The 18,819-nt window shown below is 45.2% G+C and overlaps 2 protein-coding genes and 1 pseudogene across 2 annotated transcripts; all 3 read right to left on the bottom strand.

Moving 5' to 3' along the window:
* Nucleotides 1-512: 512 nt before the first annotated feature.
* On the bottom strand, nt 513-11,730 carry LOC109146854. Its single transcript, XM_019294526.1, has 3 exons — nt 11,411-11,730; nt 4,105-4,477; nt 513-3,512 (listed from the first exon to the last, which is right to left on the bottom strand). The coding sequence occupies exons 1-3, from the start codon at nt 11,728-11,730 to the stop codon at nt 513-515; spliced, it is 3,693 nt and encodes a 1,230-aa protein (XP_019150071.1).
* Nucleotides 11,731-11,898: 168 nt separating this feature from the next.
* Nucleotides 11,899-12,348, bottom strand: LOC109146853. Its single transcript, XM_019294525.1, has one exon. The coding sequence runs from the start codon at nt 12,346-12,348 to the stop codon at nt 11,899-11,901; it is 450 nt and encodes a 149-aa protein (XP_019150070.1).
* A 5,229-nt stretch (nt 12,349-17,577) lies between these two features.
* Nucleotides 17,578-18,431, bottom strand: LOC109146852 (annotated as a pseudogene).
* Nucleotides 18,432-18,819: the final 388 nt, after the last annotated feature.

The following is an 18,819-nucleotide window of genomic DNA, read 5'->3' as shown; positions in this document are numbered from 1 at the left end:
GGTGCGCCAAACCGCTTGGGCCCAGTCCTGCAGAACCAAACCACCTGGCTCCTCCGTCGGGGTTTGTACGCGAGGTTAGACCTCGTGCCCCCTTAGGGTGCGCGTTAGCTGCTCGGGCACAGTCCGATGGGACTGTGCCACCGGGCTCTTCGGGGTTGGTACGCGAGGTCGTCCCTCGTGCCCCTTAGGGCGCGTCTTCCGTCGGGGTTAGTACGCGAGGCCGGACCTCGTGCCCCCTTAGGGTCCGCGGGGGGGGGGGGGGGGGGGGGGAGGGGAGGGAAGATATGAGTGAGCCCTCGTTCCCCCCTGTTTCACGTTTTTTTTTTTTTTTTTTTTAAGGGAGATAAAATGCATGAGAACCAACTTTGTAACAAAAGGGATCCTGCGCACAATGTGTTCTGTAATATGCGATTTTATTCCGACTATTGCCGCTCACTAAGACATTATTAGGGGAGGGGAATGGCCTCCCTCCTAGAATAGCAACGCCAAGACCCTCCTCTCACGTGGCAGGTCTACTGATAAAATTTCAGCAGGTGCTCTGAATTCCAAACCCTGGCTATCATCTTTCCTTTGGGAGTTTTGAGCTTGTAGCTGCCCGGGCGGGCCACGGCTGCTATAATGTACGGGCCCTCCCAATTAGGGGCAAACTTTCCTCCGGCTTGGGGCTGGCTCGCCTCCCTTCTCCTGAGCACATAGTCACCCACTTGGAAATAGCGGGGTCGGACCCGCTTATCGTGATATGCCTTGGTCTGCCTCTGGTAGTTTTCAGCTCGAATCGTGGCTGCTTCGCGCCTGTCATCAATCATGTGGAGGTCAATTCTATGGTGCTCCTCGTTCGTGTCAGGGTCGTAGTCCTCCTCCCGTCGGGAAGGTATGACTACCTCCGTTGGAGCTCGGGCTTCGAAACCGTAGGCTAAGGAAAAAGGCGTCTCCCCAGTAGCCCTCCGGGGGGTGGTGCGGTAGGCCCAAAGAATGGCGTCGAGCTCCTCCACCCACGCTCCCCCCGTGGATTCCAGTTTCTTTTTCAGGCCACCCACAATGGTGCGGTTGGCATTTTCCACCTGGCAATTTGCTTGAGGGTAGCATACTGCTACCCGGCTGTGGGTAATGTGCCATTCTGCACAGAATCCCTCGAACTCTTGCCCCTCGAATTGGCGTCCGTTGTCGGTGATGAGTTGCATCGGGACCCCAAAACGACACAAAATATTTTTGTACACAAAGTGCTTGCAACGGGCACTTGTTATGGTTGCCAGCGGTTCCGCCTCTACCCACTTGGTGAAGTAGTCCACTGCTACTATGAGGTACTTCCTTTTTCCCGACCCCATGGGCAGAGCTCCCACTAGGTCCACTCCCCACCTGGAGAAGGGGATGACCGAGCTGATGGGGGTGTAGCTCGTGGCTGGCCGGCCGGGGGTGACTTGGAAGTGTTGGCAGGTCTCGCAACCCCGGGCATAGTCGGCACAGTCCTTGGCCATTTTGGGCCAAAAGTACCCCTGTAAGATGGCCCTCCGGGACATGGCGAAGGCCCCCTGGTGGGCTGAATAGGTCCCTTCGTGGATTTCTTCCATGACTGACCTGGCTTCGTCTGGGTACAAGCAACGTAGCAAGGCGCCGTTATAGGACCTCTTGTAGAGTATGTCCCCCATGACCACGTACGTGGGGGCCCGCCGTTTCACCAGCTTGGCGTCGACCTCGTCGGGAGGTAGCGTGCCTGTCTTCTTATACTCCTTGAGGTGGTCCAACCAGCAGGGAGGTCGGATTTGCACGGGTAGGACCGGGTAGGCATCCAGGTTCGACCTCTTGAAATCTTCAATTCGGGCTATCTTGGAGATATGTTCCGGGGCCCCTTGGGCGAGCTTGGATAACATGTCAGCATCTGTGTTCTGGTCTCGGGGTACCTGTAGGACCTCATAATTGATCAGCTGCCCCAGTAGCTGGAGCACCACGTCCCGGTACCTCCTCATTCTTTCATCACTTGCTTCAAATTCACCTGTGACCTGTCCCACCACGAGTCTAGAGTCACATCGGATTTTGAGCTTCTCCACCCTCATATTTAGTGCGAGGCAGAGCCCTCCCAGGAGTGCTTCATACTCGGCCTCGTTGTTGGACAATTTGAACGCGAAGCGGAGGGCGTAGTAGGCCCGAAACCCCTCCGGTGTTATGAGGACGACTCCACCCCCGCAGCTTTTGGTGCTGGAGGACCCGTCCGTTGAGAGGGTCCACCACTCCTCGTCTTCGTCCCTGACCCGCTCCGTTGCCTCTCGGGCAGTGCACTCGACTATAAAGTCAGCCAGCGCCTGCCCCTTGATGGCGGGTCGGGGCTTGAACTGGATGTCAAACTGGCTCAGCCGCATGGCCCACCTGACCAGCCTGCTTGCCGACCCCGAGGCCCTCAGTACTGCGTCTAGCGGCTGGTTGGTGAGGACCTGCACGGGGTAGGCCTGGAAGTAGTGGTTCAGCTTCTTTGCCGTCGCATCTACTGCAAAAATGGCCTTTTCCACGGGTGTGTACCTGATCTCTGCTCCCCGTAGAGCTCGGCTCGTGGAGTATACGGGCCGCTCGACCCCCTCGTCGTCCCGGACCAGCACAGAGCTGACCGCGGCCTGCGAGATGCCCAAGTATAGATATAGGACCTCCCCCTTAACGGGTTTGGCCAGGGGGGGGGGGAGCGACATTAGGTACGTCTTGAGGTCTTCGAACGCCTTCTGGCACTCCTCGGACCATTCGAAGCCTTTAGTCTTTTTTAGGACTCCAAAGAACGGTAAGGCCTTCTCGGCCGACCTCGAAAGGAAACGGCCCAGGGTTGCCAATCGCTCGTTGAGGCGCTGGACCTCCCGGAGGGACCTCGGAGGTTCCATGTCCAGGATGGCCTTGACCTTGTTGGGGTTGGGCTCAATGCCCCTCTTCGAGACCATGTACCCCAAAAATTTCCCCCCGTGCACCCCGAAGGTGTACTTTTTGGGGTTCAGCCGTAAATTGAAGCGTTGCATAATTGAAAATACCTCGGTAAGCTCATCTGTGTGGAGGTCGGCGTCGGTGCTCTTGACGATCATGTCGTCGACGTAGGCCTGGAGGTTGCGACCGAGGACCTGCTTGAACACCTTGGCCACCATTCGGGTGTAGGTGGCACCTGAATTTTTCAGTCCGAAAGCCATAACCTTGTAGCAATAGACCCCCTCTGGCGTGGTGAAGGCTGTCTTCTCCTCGTCAGCCTCCTCCATAAAAATTTGGTGGTACCCCCTGAACGCATCTAGGAAGCTCATAAGGGCACACCCTGCAGTCTCGTCCACCAGCTGATCGATGTTGGGGAGGGGAAAGGGGTCCATAGGGCAAGCCTTGTTGAGGTCGGTGTAGTCCACGCACATCCTCCAGGTGGGCGGCTTTGGGGCGAGGACTACGTTGGCCAGCCAGGTGGGGTATATGACCTCCCTAACATGACCAATCTCCAGCAGTGTGTCGACTTCCTTTTTGACGAACTCCCTCCTCTCGGCGGAGAGGTACCTTTTGCGCTGCTGGATTGGCCTGACCGCGGGGTCAACGGCCAACTTGTGTGTGATCACGTCTCGGCTGAGGGCCCGGCATGTCCTCGGGACCCCATGCAAAGACCTCCTTGTAGCTCCTGATGGTGTTGATTATCCGTGCCCGGAGCTCGGCCGGGAGGCCGACCCCTACCTTCACAACCCGGTCGGGTCGGCTGAGGTCGAGGATGACCTCCTCTGTCTCGACTACGGGCTCGGCCCGAGGTCGACCTACCTCCTCCTGAAATGCCTTCTCGGCGATGGTATGTACCTGGAGGTCCTTTTGACCAATCTGGCGGCACGCCTTCAAGTAGCAGCTGCGGCTTACCTTTTGGTCCCCCCGGGCGACCCCGACCCCGATCGGTGCCGGGAACTTGAGACACAGGTGCTCCATGGAAATTACGCACCTGAGGTCCTCCAGGGCGGGTCGGCCGAGTATTATGTTGTGGGCGCAACTGATTTTCACGACTACGAACTCGACCTCCCACCTCCTGGTGTGAGGTGGGGTGCCTATCTCTACCTCTAGACTGATCGACCACTCTGTCTCAATTGAGTCCCCCGTGAACCCGGACAGGGGGGTGCGTACCTGCGCCAGCTGCCCTCTTGAGAGTCCCAGCTGGGTGAACGTGTCGTAGTACATGACGTTCACCGAGCTACCCGTGTCTACGAGCACCCGGTGCACCACCACGTTGTTGATGTCCAGCTTGACCACCAGGGCGTCTCGGTGGGGGAGGGGCCCGTCTGGCAGGTCGGCGTCGGTGAACGTGATGGGCTCCCTCTTTGGTTTCTTCTCATGGGGGGTACGTGTGACCTCCCCCACGTACAAGCTCCTCGCCCACCTCTTCTGCTCGGCTGGCGAGTCCCCTCCCTCGGGCCCCCCGAAGATGACGTAGATGGCCCGTTTCCTCGGGGGCTGGGAGTCCTCCGTCGTCTTCTCCTCTGATGTTATCACATATTTGCTTGTTATTATAGTTATTTTTGAATCATCACAGTGATTAAGTTCTTTAATTTTGTCTATTTAATACATATTTTCCTTGCTATTATCATTTAATTATGGTTCACACTTGTTTTGAATGTTTTACGGTGTTTGTTAGTGTTTTTGAACCATTCTAGGTCAAAGATATGAGCAAGGGAAGTTCAAGGATGAGTTTTGAGCAATTTTGGACAAGTTCGGTGCCCAGAGGACTCGACGCGTCGAGCCTTTTGGCTCGACACGTCGAAAATTTCCAGAAAGTCTTCCGATCGAGACCATCAGGTCTCGACGCGTCGAGCCATAGCTCGACGCGTCGAGAATGACGCGAAGAATTACTCATGCGGCAAAGCTTACTGCATGGTGGGCTGCAATGTTGGAGCAACAATTATTCCCTAATCATTGGGACACTCCTTCCTAAGTCAAAGCTTGCTAGCTATAATAACATTCCAACCAAAATAGTGGAACGGCAATTTCTTATTTTAAATATAGGAATTATAATTTGAGTCCAATTTTGTACAAGATTCCTATTTCATCTCAACTTTGTACCCACTATAAAATCCCTCCTTCCTCAACCCTAAAGACCGAGAGATTTTGAGAGTTCTTTGTAGACAAGAAAGAGAGAAATCGAGAGGCTCAAGTCGTCTTTGGAAGCAAGGAGGAAGCCAGGGAGATTTGGGAGAATCGCTTGGTTAATTCTTGTACTCTTCTGATGATTTGTAATCCTTTATTTATATTTGCTATGTATAATTTAGCCATGCTCGGCTAAATTCCTTAGGGATTTTTGGGTGAATTTGTTTGTGAACCTATGTGCCTAGTTCGTTAATTTCTTAATATATTTATGTTTGGTTTTATGATTTGTGTTGCAATCTTGTTTTAATCTGTTGTTGTTGGTAGTTAAAGGCCTAAATTACTAGCTTCACAGTCATGTTTGTGTCACCAATGGGAGTTGGGGCATAAATTAGGGCACACACGATTGCACCTAATGGTTGGTCCTTGGGAAAGGGGAACTTATTAGGGGAAGTTTATTCTAGATTATTGCTCATCGGGAGATGGTAGTGATTAGGAATAATTGAATGCTGATCTTTGATATTATTGGGTGTTTAAGCCATGGGAGTGGAAATTCACTAGGAATAGAGATTACGGGAGTAATTCGATTCCACTTTGCATTCCCATACAAATCTTAATTCCAAACCAAATATTACAAACGTTAATTGGCACTAGGTGATTAAACATTGTGATCCCAAGAATCCTATTTTGCTCTATTATCTACAAAACCTTGCTACTTATTTTATTCTGCTTGTTATTTTATGCAATCAATCAACCTTCAAGTTTTGTTCGGACTAGTTTCATATGAGTAACCTAGTAGCTAGTGATTAGTACACCACCTCTCTGTGGTTCGATAACCCGAATACTCCGGGTATTATTTGTTTGCCCCAAATTACAGCAATCAAATTGGCGTCGTTGCCGGGGAGGTGGCGTTACGTACTGACATTAGTGAAAGTCTTACTTTAGGAGTCTAGTCCATTTTTATTTATTTATTTATTTATTTTTATTTTATTTGCTAATCCATAACAAGTTTCTTGTTCTTGAGTGTGATTTTGCTTTGAATCTAAGAACTTGGCTTTTTATGCATACACGATCTCGTGGGAAAGAAGGATTATTACCTTTGAATCTTGAGATTGAGAAAAGAGCCAAGTTTCTTAGGAAACAAACTAGGATGACACAGGTACAAGAAAATCAAGCTGGAGGGAGATCAATGTCTGACTACCTTGCTCCGGATGTTGAGGAGCATGGTAGCATCAATATTCCAAATGTGGAGGCCAATAACTTTGCGATCAATCCGGCCATACTTAGCATGGCTGCGGCAGATCGATTTGGTGGGATGCCCACGGAAGATCCCAATGCTCACGCCACCAAGTTCCTACGACTTTGTGGCACTTTCAAGATAAATGGAGTCACTCAAGATGCTGTCAGACTTAGGCTTTTTCCCTTTACACTGAAGGACAGGGCTGAAGATTGGTTATCCTCACATCCAGATAACCATTTTGACACTTGGGACAAATTACATGGAGAATTTTTGAAGAAGTTCTATCCTATCTCCAAAACTCAACGGATGAGAAGGGCAATTCAAAACTTTAAGCAACTGGCAACTGAGTCCCTCACTGAGTCTTGGGAGAGATTTAAGGAATTGAAGAGGCAATGTCCACACCATGGATTTCAGAGTTGGGATTTGATGATGTCTTTCTATGAAGGATTGCTGGATAATTCTAGGATTTTGGTGGATGCTTCTTCAGGTGGTTCGTTCACGATTCTAGAGCCAACACAAGCCGAGGAACTATTGGAGAAAATTGCTATGAATGGATCTACTTGGTACACGGAGAGGTCTCCACAAAAGCTGGTAGGAGGAATTCATGATGCGGGGCAGTTAGCCGATTTGTCAACAAAGTTGGATAACGTGGTCTCCTTGGTTCAAAAACTTGCCCAAATCACCAGCCAAAATCACAATTCAGGGGATTGTATCGACGAGTTCAACTCCCAAACCTCTATGGAGCAAGTTAATATGTTGGGATATAATAGGCCTCATCAACAGTCTTACCAACCTCAAGGGACCTTCCATCCTAATAATTCAAGGAACCATCCCGGTTTTTCATGGAGCAACCCAGTGGGAGCCGCCAACCCTCAACACTTTGTTAATAGAGGTCCTCTGGGTTATCAAGGTACTCAAGTTCAATCTAAATTTCCCGTTTCAGAGGCCCCACCACAATCGAATACGGACACTTTGTTGGAAAAATTGATTAAATGTCAGTTAGAGATTACAGAAAGGATGGATAAAATGGAAGCTCGCCAAAATCTGGTTGAAAGGCAATTAGCAAATCAACCTTCTATATCAAGTACTAAAGTCACAGGGAAGTTGCCAGCTATGCCTGAAAATCCAAGGGAGCATGTAAATGCAATTGTTACAAGGAGTGGCAAAATACTTGAAGAGCCACCTCTTCCAATCAAAGCATCAATTCCTAAAAAGACAGTTGAGGAGAAGATTGAAGAGATACTTGATGGTATAGAAGATGAGCCAATTGCTGTGGGAAATAATCCACAAGTTCAAAAGGAAGTAGAGAAACCTGTGAGAAGGTATGTACCCCCATTGCCTTTTCCTCAAAAACTTGAAACAACAAAAGAAAGTAGGTGGAAAAAGTTTTTGGAGATTGTTGAGAGTTTGAAAGTTTCAGTTCCCTTACTTGATTTGCTTTCACAAGTTCCCTCTTATGGAAAATTTTTGAAAGAGATTCTAGCTAAGAAAAAGAAGTATGGGGAACGAGAGATGGTAGCTGGGGCACAAGAGTATCAAGCGTTGACCCCGGGAATTGGGAGGAATATACCTAAGCATAGAGATCCGGGGAAGTTCACAATTCCTTGTGTGATTGGAGGCCGACCTTTAAAGGGATCCCTTTGTGATTTAGGAGCTAGTGTGAGTGTTATGCCTCTTACTCTTTGTCAAGGGTTAGGGTTGGGAAAACCAAAACCAATCCAATTCACCCTAGAAATGGCAGATAGATCCATCGTAAAGCCTATTGGAATCCTTGAAGATGTCCCAGTTCGTGTGGACAAGTATTTTGTGCCTTGTGATTTTATTGTGATAGATGTCCAAAGGAACTTAGACGTTCCATTCATTTTGGGGAGACCCTTCCTAGCCACTATTGGAGCAATGATTGATGCAAGGAAAGGGTCCATGATTTTTGACTTTGGGGAGGAAAAGGTGGAATTTAATGTTCTTGATGAGCCAAAAATCATTGAGTGCAAGTCAATCTTGCACATCGATCCTACTCTCAAGGTGTCACATGATGAGTATTTGCATTTGAAGAGTCTATGGGGTGATGAGATCAAACTCGCGGATCAACCAGGATGAGCACTCCATAACCAGGTTAGGTCAAGCTAGCGAAATTAAACTTAGCGCTTCATGGGAGGCACCCCATGTTATCTTTTATTTATTTCATATTTATTGCTTTCTAGTTCAATTTTATTGCTTTCTAGATTCGTTTTAGTGCTTTCTAGTTCGTGATTATTTTATTGCTTTTTAGTTTTCTCTTTTCTCTTGTTCTACTTTTCTTTTATTTTGCATCAGGGACGATGCAAAGTTTAAGTGTGAGGGGGAGGAATCATTAATTTTGGGATATTTCTAAATTTTTAAAATTTTTGCTTTTGCTTGGATGACTCATATGCTATCTTTGGTGAATAAGCTACTTGTCTTAGCATGCAGTTACAATTATTCTCTCTTGTTGGTTTGTGGTTTGTTTTAGTGGTGTTTGCTGCATCTCAATTTGTGATGGATGATTTGAGGTGTAACACATATTTGATCTATTCCCTTGCCAATAGCTTTGTTAACCACTTAATAATTGGATTAATCCTTGATCTTGTGTTTTGCATTGCTAGTGAAGGCTTATGTGAGATTCCGGTCATGGGTGTTTTTGCTAGAACTTGCCTCATTACTCCCTAAGTGATGTCTAAGTTTTGCATGTTTTGAAGTGATTTAGGCCATTTTTGTTTATCTATACCCTTTAAACCTGTCCCTATATATATTTTATCCTTCGTATCCCCATTGTGCCTTTTGTTTGTTCAAATAAGTGCTAAGCACTTATCCCCTCTTTGTGATTGTTTTTCTTTAATTTACCCCATTATTATAACCCTTAGCCCGTGGCCAAATATTTCCCTTCCACCCTTGAGAGAATGAAACTTTTATCTTTATCTTTTTCGTAAGAAGAGTTTTATGGAGTTGTGCTACGAAAAAAAAAAAGCAGCTAGTGTTACAAATGTTCAAGTGTGGGGGTCATGAAAGTTTGGATTAAAATTATCTTGCTATATCCAAAAGAAGTCCAAAGACAAAGAAAAGAATGAAAAGAAAAAAAAAGAGATTGAAAGTTTTTGAGTTTGGATCCCCACTTTACCAAAGAGTTGCTCAGTTCTTAAAAGAAATTTTCTCCTTGGAATTATGATTATCTCATCTCTTCCAAATTTTGAAAAGTTTAGATAAATTGTGACATTCTCTCTTTTTGATTAATTTTTCCATATCACTTCTTTGTTAGCCATCACCCGTAGCCCCATTACAAGCTTAATAAAGTCCTATTTGATCTCAGCATGTATTCTTAGATTTGATCTAGGGGAGTATGAAAGGCAAGCCTATGGGATCTCATTCATGAACCGTGTCTTGCATAATCTCAACTGAGTACTTGTACACACTTGGTCCTCACACACTTTAAATTCTTGGTGCTTGGTTATTGGCTTGGAAATGGGTCTCTTATGTGCCAAACTAATTTGATTCTTGAAGCTTGTTGTTTTGTAGCAAGTGGGTTGGTGGTTTGAAAGGTTGTGCAAGAGAGAGCATGAGTAATTTGTATGTTTTGATTGTGATTTTATTCCTTGGTTTTGCTTGAGGATAAGCAAAAGCCTAAGTGTGAGGGGGTGATGTTATCACATATTTGCTTGTTATTATAGTTATTTTTGAATCATCACAATGATTAAGTTCTTTAATTTTGTCTATTTAATACATATTTTCCTTGCTATTATCATTTAATTATGGTTCACACTTGTTTTGAATGTTTTACGGTGTTTGTTAGTGTTTTTGAACCATTCTAGGTCAAAGATATGAGCAAGGGAAGTTCAAGGATGAGTTTTGAGCAATTTTGGACAAGTTCGGTGCCCAGAGGACTCGACGCGTCGAGCCAAAGGCTCGACACGTCGAAAATTTCCAGAAAGTCTTCCGATCGAGACCATCAGGTCTCGACGCGTCGAGCCATAGCTCGACGCGTCGAGAATGACGCGAAGAATTACTCATGCGGCAAAGCTTACTGCATGGTGGGCTGCAATGTTGGAGCAACAATTATTCCCTAATCATTGGGACACTCCTTCCTAAGTCAAAGCTTGCTAGCTATAATAACATTCCAACCAAAATAGTGGAACGGCAATTTCTTATTTTAAATATAGGAATTATAATTTGAGTCCAATTTTGTACAAGATTCCTATTTCATCTCAACTTTGTACCCACTATAAAATCCCTCCTTCCTCAACCCTAAAGACCGAGAGATTTTGAGAGTTCTTTGTAGACAAGAAAGAGAGAAATCGAGAGGCTCAAGTCGTCTTTGGAAGCAAGGAGGAAGCCAGGGAGATTTGGGAGAATCGCTTGGTTAATTCTTGTACTCTTCTGATGATTTGTAATCCTTTATTTATATTTGCTATGTATAATTTAGCCATGCTCGGCTAAATTCCTTAGGGATTTTTGGGTGAATTTGTTTATGAACCTATGTGCCTAGTTCGTTAATTTCTTAATATATTTATGTTTGGTTTTATGATTTGTGTTGCAATCTTGTTTTAATCTGTTGTTGTTGGTAGTTAAAGGCCTAAATTACTAGCTTCACAGTCATGTTTGTGTCACCAATGGGAGTTGGGGCATAAATTAGGGCACACACGATTGCACCTAATGGTTGGTCCTTGGGAAAGGGGAACTTATTAGGGGAAGTTTATTCTAGATTATTGCTCATCGGGAGGTGGTAGTGATTAGGAATAATTGAATGCTGATCTTTGATATTATTGGGTGTTTAAGCCATGGGAGTGGAAATTCACTAGGAATAGAGATTACGGGAGTAATTCGATTCCACTTTGCATTCCCATACAAATCTTAATTCCAAACCAAATATTACAAACGTTAATTGGCACTAGGTGATTAAACATTGTGATCCCAAGAATCCTATTTTGCTCTATTGTCTACAAAACCTTGCTACTTATTTTATTCTGCTTGTTATTTTATGCAATCAATCAACCTTCAAGTTTTGTTCGGACTAGTTTCATATGAGTAACCTAGTAGCTAGTGATTAGTACACCACCTCTCTGTGGTTCGACAACCCGAATACTCCGGGTATTATTTGTTTGCCCCAAATTACAGCAATCATCCTCCTCCTCAGAACTGTGGTCGTGGTGGTCCCTCTTGCGGGGAGGAGCCGAGGTGGATGGCGCCTGGCCACCCCCCTTCCGCCATACATTGCTCTGCTTCTGGCCCTGGGCCTGATCCTGCGCCTGGCCGGGCTTCTTGATGAATTGGCCGAGGTAGCCCATTTGGATGAACTGCTCGATTTGTCTTTTTAGGAGGATGCACTCGTCTGTATCGTGCCCTTTCTGCCAGTGGAACTTGCAGTACTTGTTGGGGTCCCCCCTCGTCGATATCTTCATGCACTCCTCCTTCGGGAATACCATGATTCCCTGGTCCTCCGCATGCGCCAAGATAGTAACCACGGGTTGTGTCAGCGGGGTGAGATAGCGTGTGGGGTTCATCCTGGGCCCCTCAGCGTACTCACGCCGGTGTGGTCGGGGCGCCTTGCGCTCCTCCTGGGGTGCCTTGTCTTTTCGACCTCTTCCTTCTTCCTACTCCTTCTTCTTCTTCTCGGCAGCCTCGGCGTCAGCGTACCTCGCTGCCTTGTCCATTAGGTCGGTGTAGGTCCTGGGGGGGTACCTGATGAGGTCCTGGTGAAAAGCGCCCGACCTCAAGTTGTTCCGGAAAATTACCATGGCCGATTTCGCATCAAAGTCGGCGACCCCCATGACCTCTTTCTTCCACTTGCTGAGGTACTCGGCTAGTGATTCCGAGCTCCCCTGCTTCAAATCACACAGGTCGGCAATTTGCTTCTTCCGTTGTATGCTGGTGGCGAAATGGGATAGGAACTGCCGGGTGAGGTCCGCAAAGGTGGAGATGGACCCCGCTGGGAGGGATCCGAACCAATCATGCGCCTGCCCGTCCATGGTGGCGAAGAACCCCCTACACAGGATGGCGTCCGTTGCCTCGGTGATCATCATGGCGGCTCTGTACCTGGTCATGTGTGCCCGCGGGTCCGTGGTCCCCGAGTACGCTTTAATTGTGGGAAAGCGAAAATCTCGAGGTAAGGGCTCCTCCATGATGGCGTTTGCGAACGGGGAGGACAACCTCCATGATGGAGTTTGCGAACGGGGAGGACAACACATCCTGGGGCTCGGGGGATCTGTCCCTCTCGTCGAACTTCCTCTGGAGCTCATCCATCCTCCTCCGCAGCTGCTCGACCTCTACCCGATGGGAGCTCGGAGCTCTACCATTCATTTCTCCTGATCGTTCGACCCGGGAGGCCTGTGCACGCCGAGGTGGGACTCGGGTCCCCTGTCTAGGGGACCCCCGCGGGCCTGCCTCTTGTCGCGGCGGGGCCCCGGGGTCCGTGGCTCGGCGTCCTCCGGGTGACTGACTGCTGACGTGCCTGCCTGCGGGAGCAGGACTCTGCTGGTGGGGGCTCATTAGCAGCAGGCCTTGGGCCCAACCTCTCTCGGGCTGGCACCCGGTCGCCCAACCTCTCCAGGGCGGACCTGGTTTGGGTTGGGGCCCTTCCATCGTCGTCACGCTGGCGGTCTCGGCGGGAGTCCCCTCTTCCCCGCCTCTCCGATGGTCGAGGCGAGTTGACCTCCCCCTGGGTGACGGGTGTCTGGGGCGGTCGGGTGCTCGGGCCACTGCGCCCCGGGGGGAGGGAGAAGGTGGGGGCGACGCCGGCGTCCCTCCGGTGGTGCCTAAGGCGGCTTGTTCCTCTGCTCGGAGGCTCGCCGCGACGCGCGCCAGCGCGGTGGAAGCTTGTTCGAAGACTGCCACCCCCTCCTGGATGAGTGCGCGAGCTGGAGCGGGGGCGGCGGGGGGTGCTGGTGGCGCACCACTGCTACGGTGGTTGGTGCCGTTGGATGCTGGGGGCGGGGGCCCCGTTGGGGCCGTTCCCGTTCGCGACGAGCTGGGTGCCGCGGGAACCATTGGTATGACGAGAGTTGGATCTCGATCTTGCCATCGCTGGGGATGAACGATAGTGGGGAGAGCGCTTAAGCTTATACAGCAGCTCTCAACAAGAGCACCAATGATGGATTTAATTAACCCGGGGTCTACCCGAATCACTAAATCCAGATAAGAACGTATAATTAGAATAATAAACAAATAATATAGAACGATATCGTGAAGGTCGCGGTGGACCGTATATTATATTAATTGCCGTAGTATTTGGCTATTACAAAGATTCGGTATGACAAAAGTGTGTAATAATCGTATAACGTGGAATGAATTGCCCCTTGTTAGGACAAGGAGGGGGGTTTTTATACAAGCAAACCCCCAACCGCCTCCCCTTAAATCGGGGGTGGTTAGATCTCAAGCTTGACCGGGTCCGGGTGGACCGGGTCGGGTCGGGTCCTGAGCCCGGGTGGTGCCGAGCTCGGGTAGGACCGAGCTCCCCGACCCGAGCTCCACGTAGGTCGGCTCGGGTCGGGGCACCTCCATGGTGCTCCGGGTCCGCGTTGCTCTTGGGCACCTCCGTGGTTAGGGGTGTGCAAACTTCGGATAATTTTCGGTTAACCGACCGAACCGACAAATTTCGGTTAACCGTTTTCGAACCGAACTTTTTCGGTTCGGTTAATGGTTAAAGAAATTTTAAAACTTCGGTTAACGGTTAATTCGGTTCGAAAGGTCGGTTAACCGAATTAACCGAACGGTTAACCGAAGTTTGTAATATATATATAAATAATAATATAAATATAAATACTAATTTGAAGTTATGGATGTTTGGAGTTTATAATTAATGTTTTTGTATATTTTGTTATGAATTTATTATAATATGTATTTTATTTTAATTGGATTTATTATTTTAGGTGTTATTTTTAGAATTTTAAATTTTAACTTTAAAAAGTTCGGTTAATCGGTTAACCGACCGATTAACCGAAAAAAATTTCGGTTCGGTGAATTCGGTAGAGAAAACTTCGGTTCGGTTAATGGTTAAAAGAAAAAAAACTTCGGTTAATTCGGTTCGGTTAAAACGGTTCGGTTAACCGAACGGTTAACCGATTGAACACCCCTATCCGTGGTCCCCCGGGTCCGTGTCGCTCTTGGGCACCTCCGTGGTCCCCCGGGTCCGTGTTGCTCTTGGGCACCTCCGTGGTCCCCCGGGTCCGTGTTGCTCTTAGGCACCTCCGTGGTCCCCCAGGTCCGTGTTGCTCTTGGGCACCTCCGTGGTCCCCCGGGTCCGTGTTGCTCTTAGGCACCTCCGTGGTCCCCCGGGTCCGTGTTGCTACCCCGGGTCGGGTCGTGGGTATAATATATCCATCAATTATAATATATATATATATATATATATATATATATATATATATATATATATATATATATATATATATATATATATATATATATATATATATATATATATATATATACAGAGTTGCACTCGGGTGCGAACGGCTCGCCCAGGCGCGAAATAGGAATGGATTCTGTTCGTCCACGTGTCCAGATCTAATGGATGAAAAACACTGATTTTTTAAAAAAACGCGGTGGCATTTTCGTAAATAATTGAACATCGAAGTGCAAGTAAAATGTATTACAAGTGCATGTAAAATGTATTATAGGTGCAAGTAAAAATTTACACTGAGCATCAATACTTAGTTGCACTTATAGTTCTAAGTAGTTGCACCTATAATTCTAAGTAGTTTCACACATAGGTATAAGTAGTTGCATCTAGGTGTATGAATGTTTGCGAGTGGTTTTCAGGAGTATTACTACCCGCTGAACTCAGATCAATGAATGTTAACAAGACAAACTTACATGCACTTATAGGTGAAAGTAGGTGCACATATAGTTATAAGTAGTTGCACCTATAGTTATAAATAGTTGCACAGATAGTTATAAGCACACCCAGGTGCATGAATGGTTGCGGAAAGTGAATGCTAACAAGGCAAAATTACATACACTTATAGGTGAAAATAGGTGCACTTATAAGAGATTTTACTTGCACTTCGATGTTCAATTATTTACGAAAATGCCACCGCATTTTTTTTTTAAGTTATTAGATCTGGACACGTGTCACGCGCTGATTCGTTCGCATTTCCTTCCTAGGCACTTATTCGCACCTGAGTGCGTCCCTACATATACATATATATATATATATATATATATATATATATATATATATATATATATATATATAAGTAAAATCTTCTTTCTCAAATTTTCCCCCCAAAACTTAGAGGCATTTATGTAATATCATAATTTAATTAATTATAGAAATTATATATTATATATTATTCATTTATCCATATCCGTGTATAGAAAATTGTGTGTGAATAATATATATTAGGTTATTAGGTAATGATTAGGTAGTAGTGTATATTAGATTACATATTTACCATATATGCATATTAGAATGGTATATTAAGCAGAGTAATACGTGTAGTATTTTACTAGAAGTTATTTTAGTAAAATAATTAATTTTATTAATTAACCATATATATTTTCGTAAAATTAGCAATCAATTATTATTACATATTATATATTCAGCAATTCTCTTCTGAACTTCTTCGATAGAACAACCACCATCTATATCTACAACAGCACCGGTTAGATTTCTTCTTATACTATCATTTCGTGTATATCTTATGCGACGTCGTTCCTTCTTCGCTATAATTTTTATGGCTTTAATTCATCTTGATTTTAGTGTTGCAGCAGATAACGAGTTGTATGGAGAGAAACAAAGGTTGTTCTGTGATTTCTACGGGTGAGTTTTTCATTATCTTAGTTTTTTTTTTCTTTGCGGGTTTTGTGTTTTTTTTTTCATAGATTTCTTCTTCTACTATCATTTCCTGTACGACGTTGTTCCTTCTGCGCCATAGTTTTCCTGACTTTAATTCATCTTGCTTTTAGCGTTGCAGCAGATGACGAGTTGTATGGAGAGAGACAAAGATTGATACACGATTTGCATTGGTGAGGCTTTTATTATCTTAGTCTTTCATTTTTCGTTTTGGGTTTTGTGTTTTTTTTTGTGCATTTTCTGATTTTAAACAAGAAAAGTTGTTCATAAGAAAAAACAAATATGTGTTTTGTTTATTTGTGGGAAAAGATACGGATTTAGAAAGATCGATCGGGAAACAGTAGAGTTCCTTGCTCATCAAGTGGATAAAGTTTGGAGAGGGACGGATTCTCTGTATATGTAAACATATAGAGAGGGAAGCATGATAGGATCAGAATACAGTAAAAAAAAAGACCGATGGCAAGATTCAAAAGAAGGTGGTGGAAAGTTGTTCCTCTTCATCTGATGAAGATACTTCTTCTAATTCTGAGGAATAATTAAAGGTTGGTTGATTAAAATATCTCTGTATATGCATGCTTGAAAGTGTCATTTACTGTTGTATGCTTTTATTGACATAAATTTAATTTTCTGTAATTAGATTCTTATAAAAATTATTGTTCTTATATTTTTTTTTTTGTTTTTGTTTTTAGAGTATGGATTATTTATTCCATTCAATGATAAAAAAAAAATTATGGGTTGTCAGAAACCCACTCTTAAAACTATAGTTGCACCTAAGAAATCAGTTTGACAAATCTAAAATCTGGTGTGTTATGCAAGAAGGATTTTATTTTTTATTAATAACATATATTATAATATGATTAATATTATTAAAGTAAGAAATTTATATATGATAGATTAATAAATATAATTATGGTAACATTTATTTAAAATTTAATGAAATTTAAATATAATCCTCATATGTAGTTTCCCGCCCAAACTTTTGTTAATATGAAGTTATTTTGTCACTAATATTTTTTTCCAACTTTATTTAGTTATTTGACTATTCTTGTCATTTTAGGACTTTCTGGATTGAGAGGTGTTTGAAAGTACTATTGGAACTTTGGAGTCTAACAAGCAATATGGTGATAAGGATGGTAGATCTGTTAACTAAAAGGGTGAAGTGCCAAATAGCACCATGAACCAATTGCGATATGTCATACCGCACCCTGAACTTACATAAGTGATTATTCAATTCATAAATCGAAAAATTTTGTCCGCCTAGCCCTTTTAGCAGGTTGTCTCCAAGTAACAGGTTATAACTTGATGATGTGGAGGTATTTTTTTATTATTTTTTTTTTTTGCTGATGGAGGTATTTAGTTCGCAGGTCACCATTTATTTATATTAAATATAAACTAACCTCCTCTTATACTCTTCCGTTATATTCTGGCCGATCGCCATCGTGATTTCAGTCTCTTCTTTCTTCTTTTTTATTTTATTTTATTTTATTTTTTTTATGAGTTTGTTAATTGCCCTCTGAGCATCTTCTTTGTTAACAAAATTGACAAATCCAAAACCTCTGCTCACTCCAGTCTTCTGATCTATAGCAACATAGACTCGAGTCACAGCACCAAAAGGTCTGAAAAGCTCCATCAAGTCAGGTTCTCGGGTGTCCTCTGATAGGTTGGTCACACGGACCGAGTTCTCATCATTCCTGCGTCTCATGTCTATTCCAGCTGGTCTCTCTGCTCCCGACCTCATGCTTGGTGGAACGTAAGCTCTTTTAGTTGCACCAGGAGGCAAGCTAGCATCAGACATTGGTGGTTTGTCAACAAAGGTGTCAGTCTGTACGACAAGATCCTTGTAAGGGCACTTAGATATCCAGTGATCACCTCTCTTGCCACAAGTTCTACAAACCATCAAAATATCACCCGGTTTATTAAGAGCAAACAGTGCATCCGCCGTCTTGGCCTCTTCAGCTTTGGAACCAGGAGCTCGGGGCCTTTCAAGCAAGATCTCTTCGGTGGAGACCATGGTGAGTCTGCTGCCGACATCCTCACGAACAGCATCGCCGAACTTGGGCCAGGAGTGGCGCTCGATCGCCCGTTTACTGAGGCGTGCCTTGGCGAGCTTTCGAACGCGGGTCGTGGTTGTGATCTTAATTAACCTTATTGCCATCATCGCTGAACTTGCACTCAATCACCTTCTTGATTCCGTTCTCGTCGGGGCCGCTGACCTGCTTTGGCGAGAGGAGAAAATGGAGGGCCTCGGCGTCATCTTCCTCCAGCTCTCCCCATCGGAGCTTGCTCGCCGGCTTTGAAAGGGAATCGGTAGTCATGGCCGCCGGAGCTATAGAAATCAGCTGGTATTCAACTGGCTGAGTATGAGATGATTTCAGTCTTAAAAACCCATAATTTGGAGATCTAAAAAAAAAAAAAAAAAACCACATCAGCACATTACCTGTGCCATGTCATCAAGGCAACAGGGAAACCTGCTAAAAGGGCTAGGTGGACAAAATTTTTCGGTTTATGAATTGAATAATCACTTATGTAAGTTCAGGGTGCGGCATGACATATCGCAATTGGTTCATGGTGCTATTTGGCACTTCACCCTATTTAAAAAGAATAACTGACTAAGAATAAAAATTGCACGGAAATTAAGCCAAATCAAAAAGGAAATGAATGTTAATAATTGACTGAAAATTAAAAATGATCCCAAATTAATTGAAATAAAAAAGGAAAT

This window comes from Ipomoea nil, unplaced genomic scaffold (genome assembly GCF_001879475.1).
Source record: "Ipomoea nil cultivar Tokyo-kokei standard unplaced genomic scaffold, Asagao_1.1 scaffold1940, whole genome shotgun sequence".
Classification (NCBI taxonomy): domain Eukaryota; kingdom Viridiplantae; phylum Streptophyta; class Magnoliopsida; order Solanales; family Convolvulaceae; genus Ipomoea; species Ipomoea nil.
This window is presented reverse-complemented; position numbering and strand designations above follow the sequence as displayed.

Bases quoted from the DNA above. Each gene is read 5' to 3' on its own strand.
- LOC109146854 (XM_019294526.1), bottom strand. From the start codon at position 11,730: ATGGTATTCCCGAAGGAGGAGTGCATGAAGATATCGACGAGGGGGGAC. The intron at 4,478-11,410 runs GCAAACAAATAA...TATAATAACAAG, and splicing joins GATGATTGCTGTAATTTGGG to CAAATATGTGATAACATCAG. The intron at 3,513-4,104 runs GTACGCACCCCC...AGGCCAATCCAG, and splicing joins CAAGAGGGCAGCTGGCGCAG to CAGCGCAAAAGGTACCTCTC.
- LOC109146853 (XM_019294525.1), bottom strand. From the start codon at position 12,348: ATGACCAGGTACAGAGCCGCCATGATGATCACCGAGGCAACGGACGCC.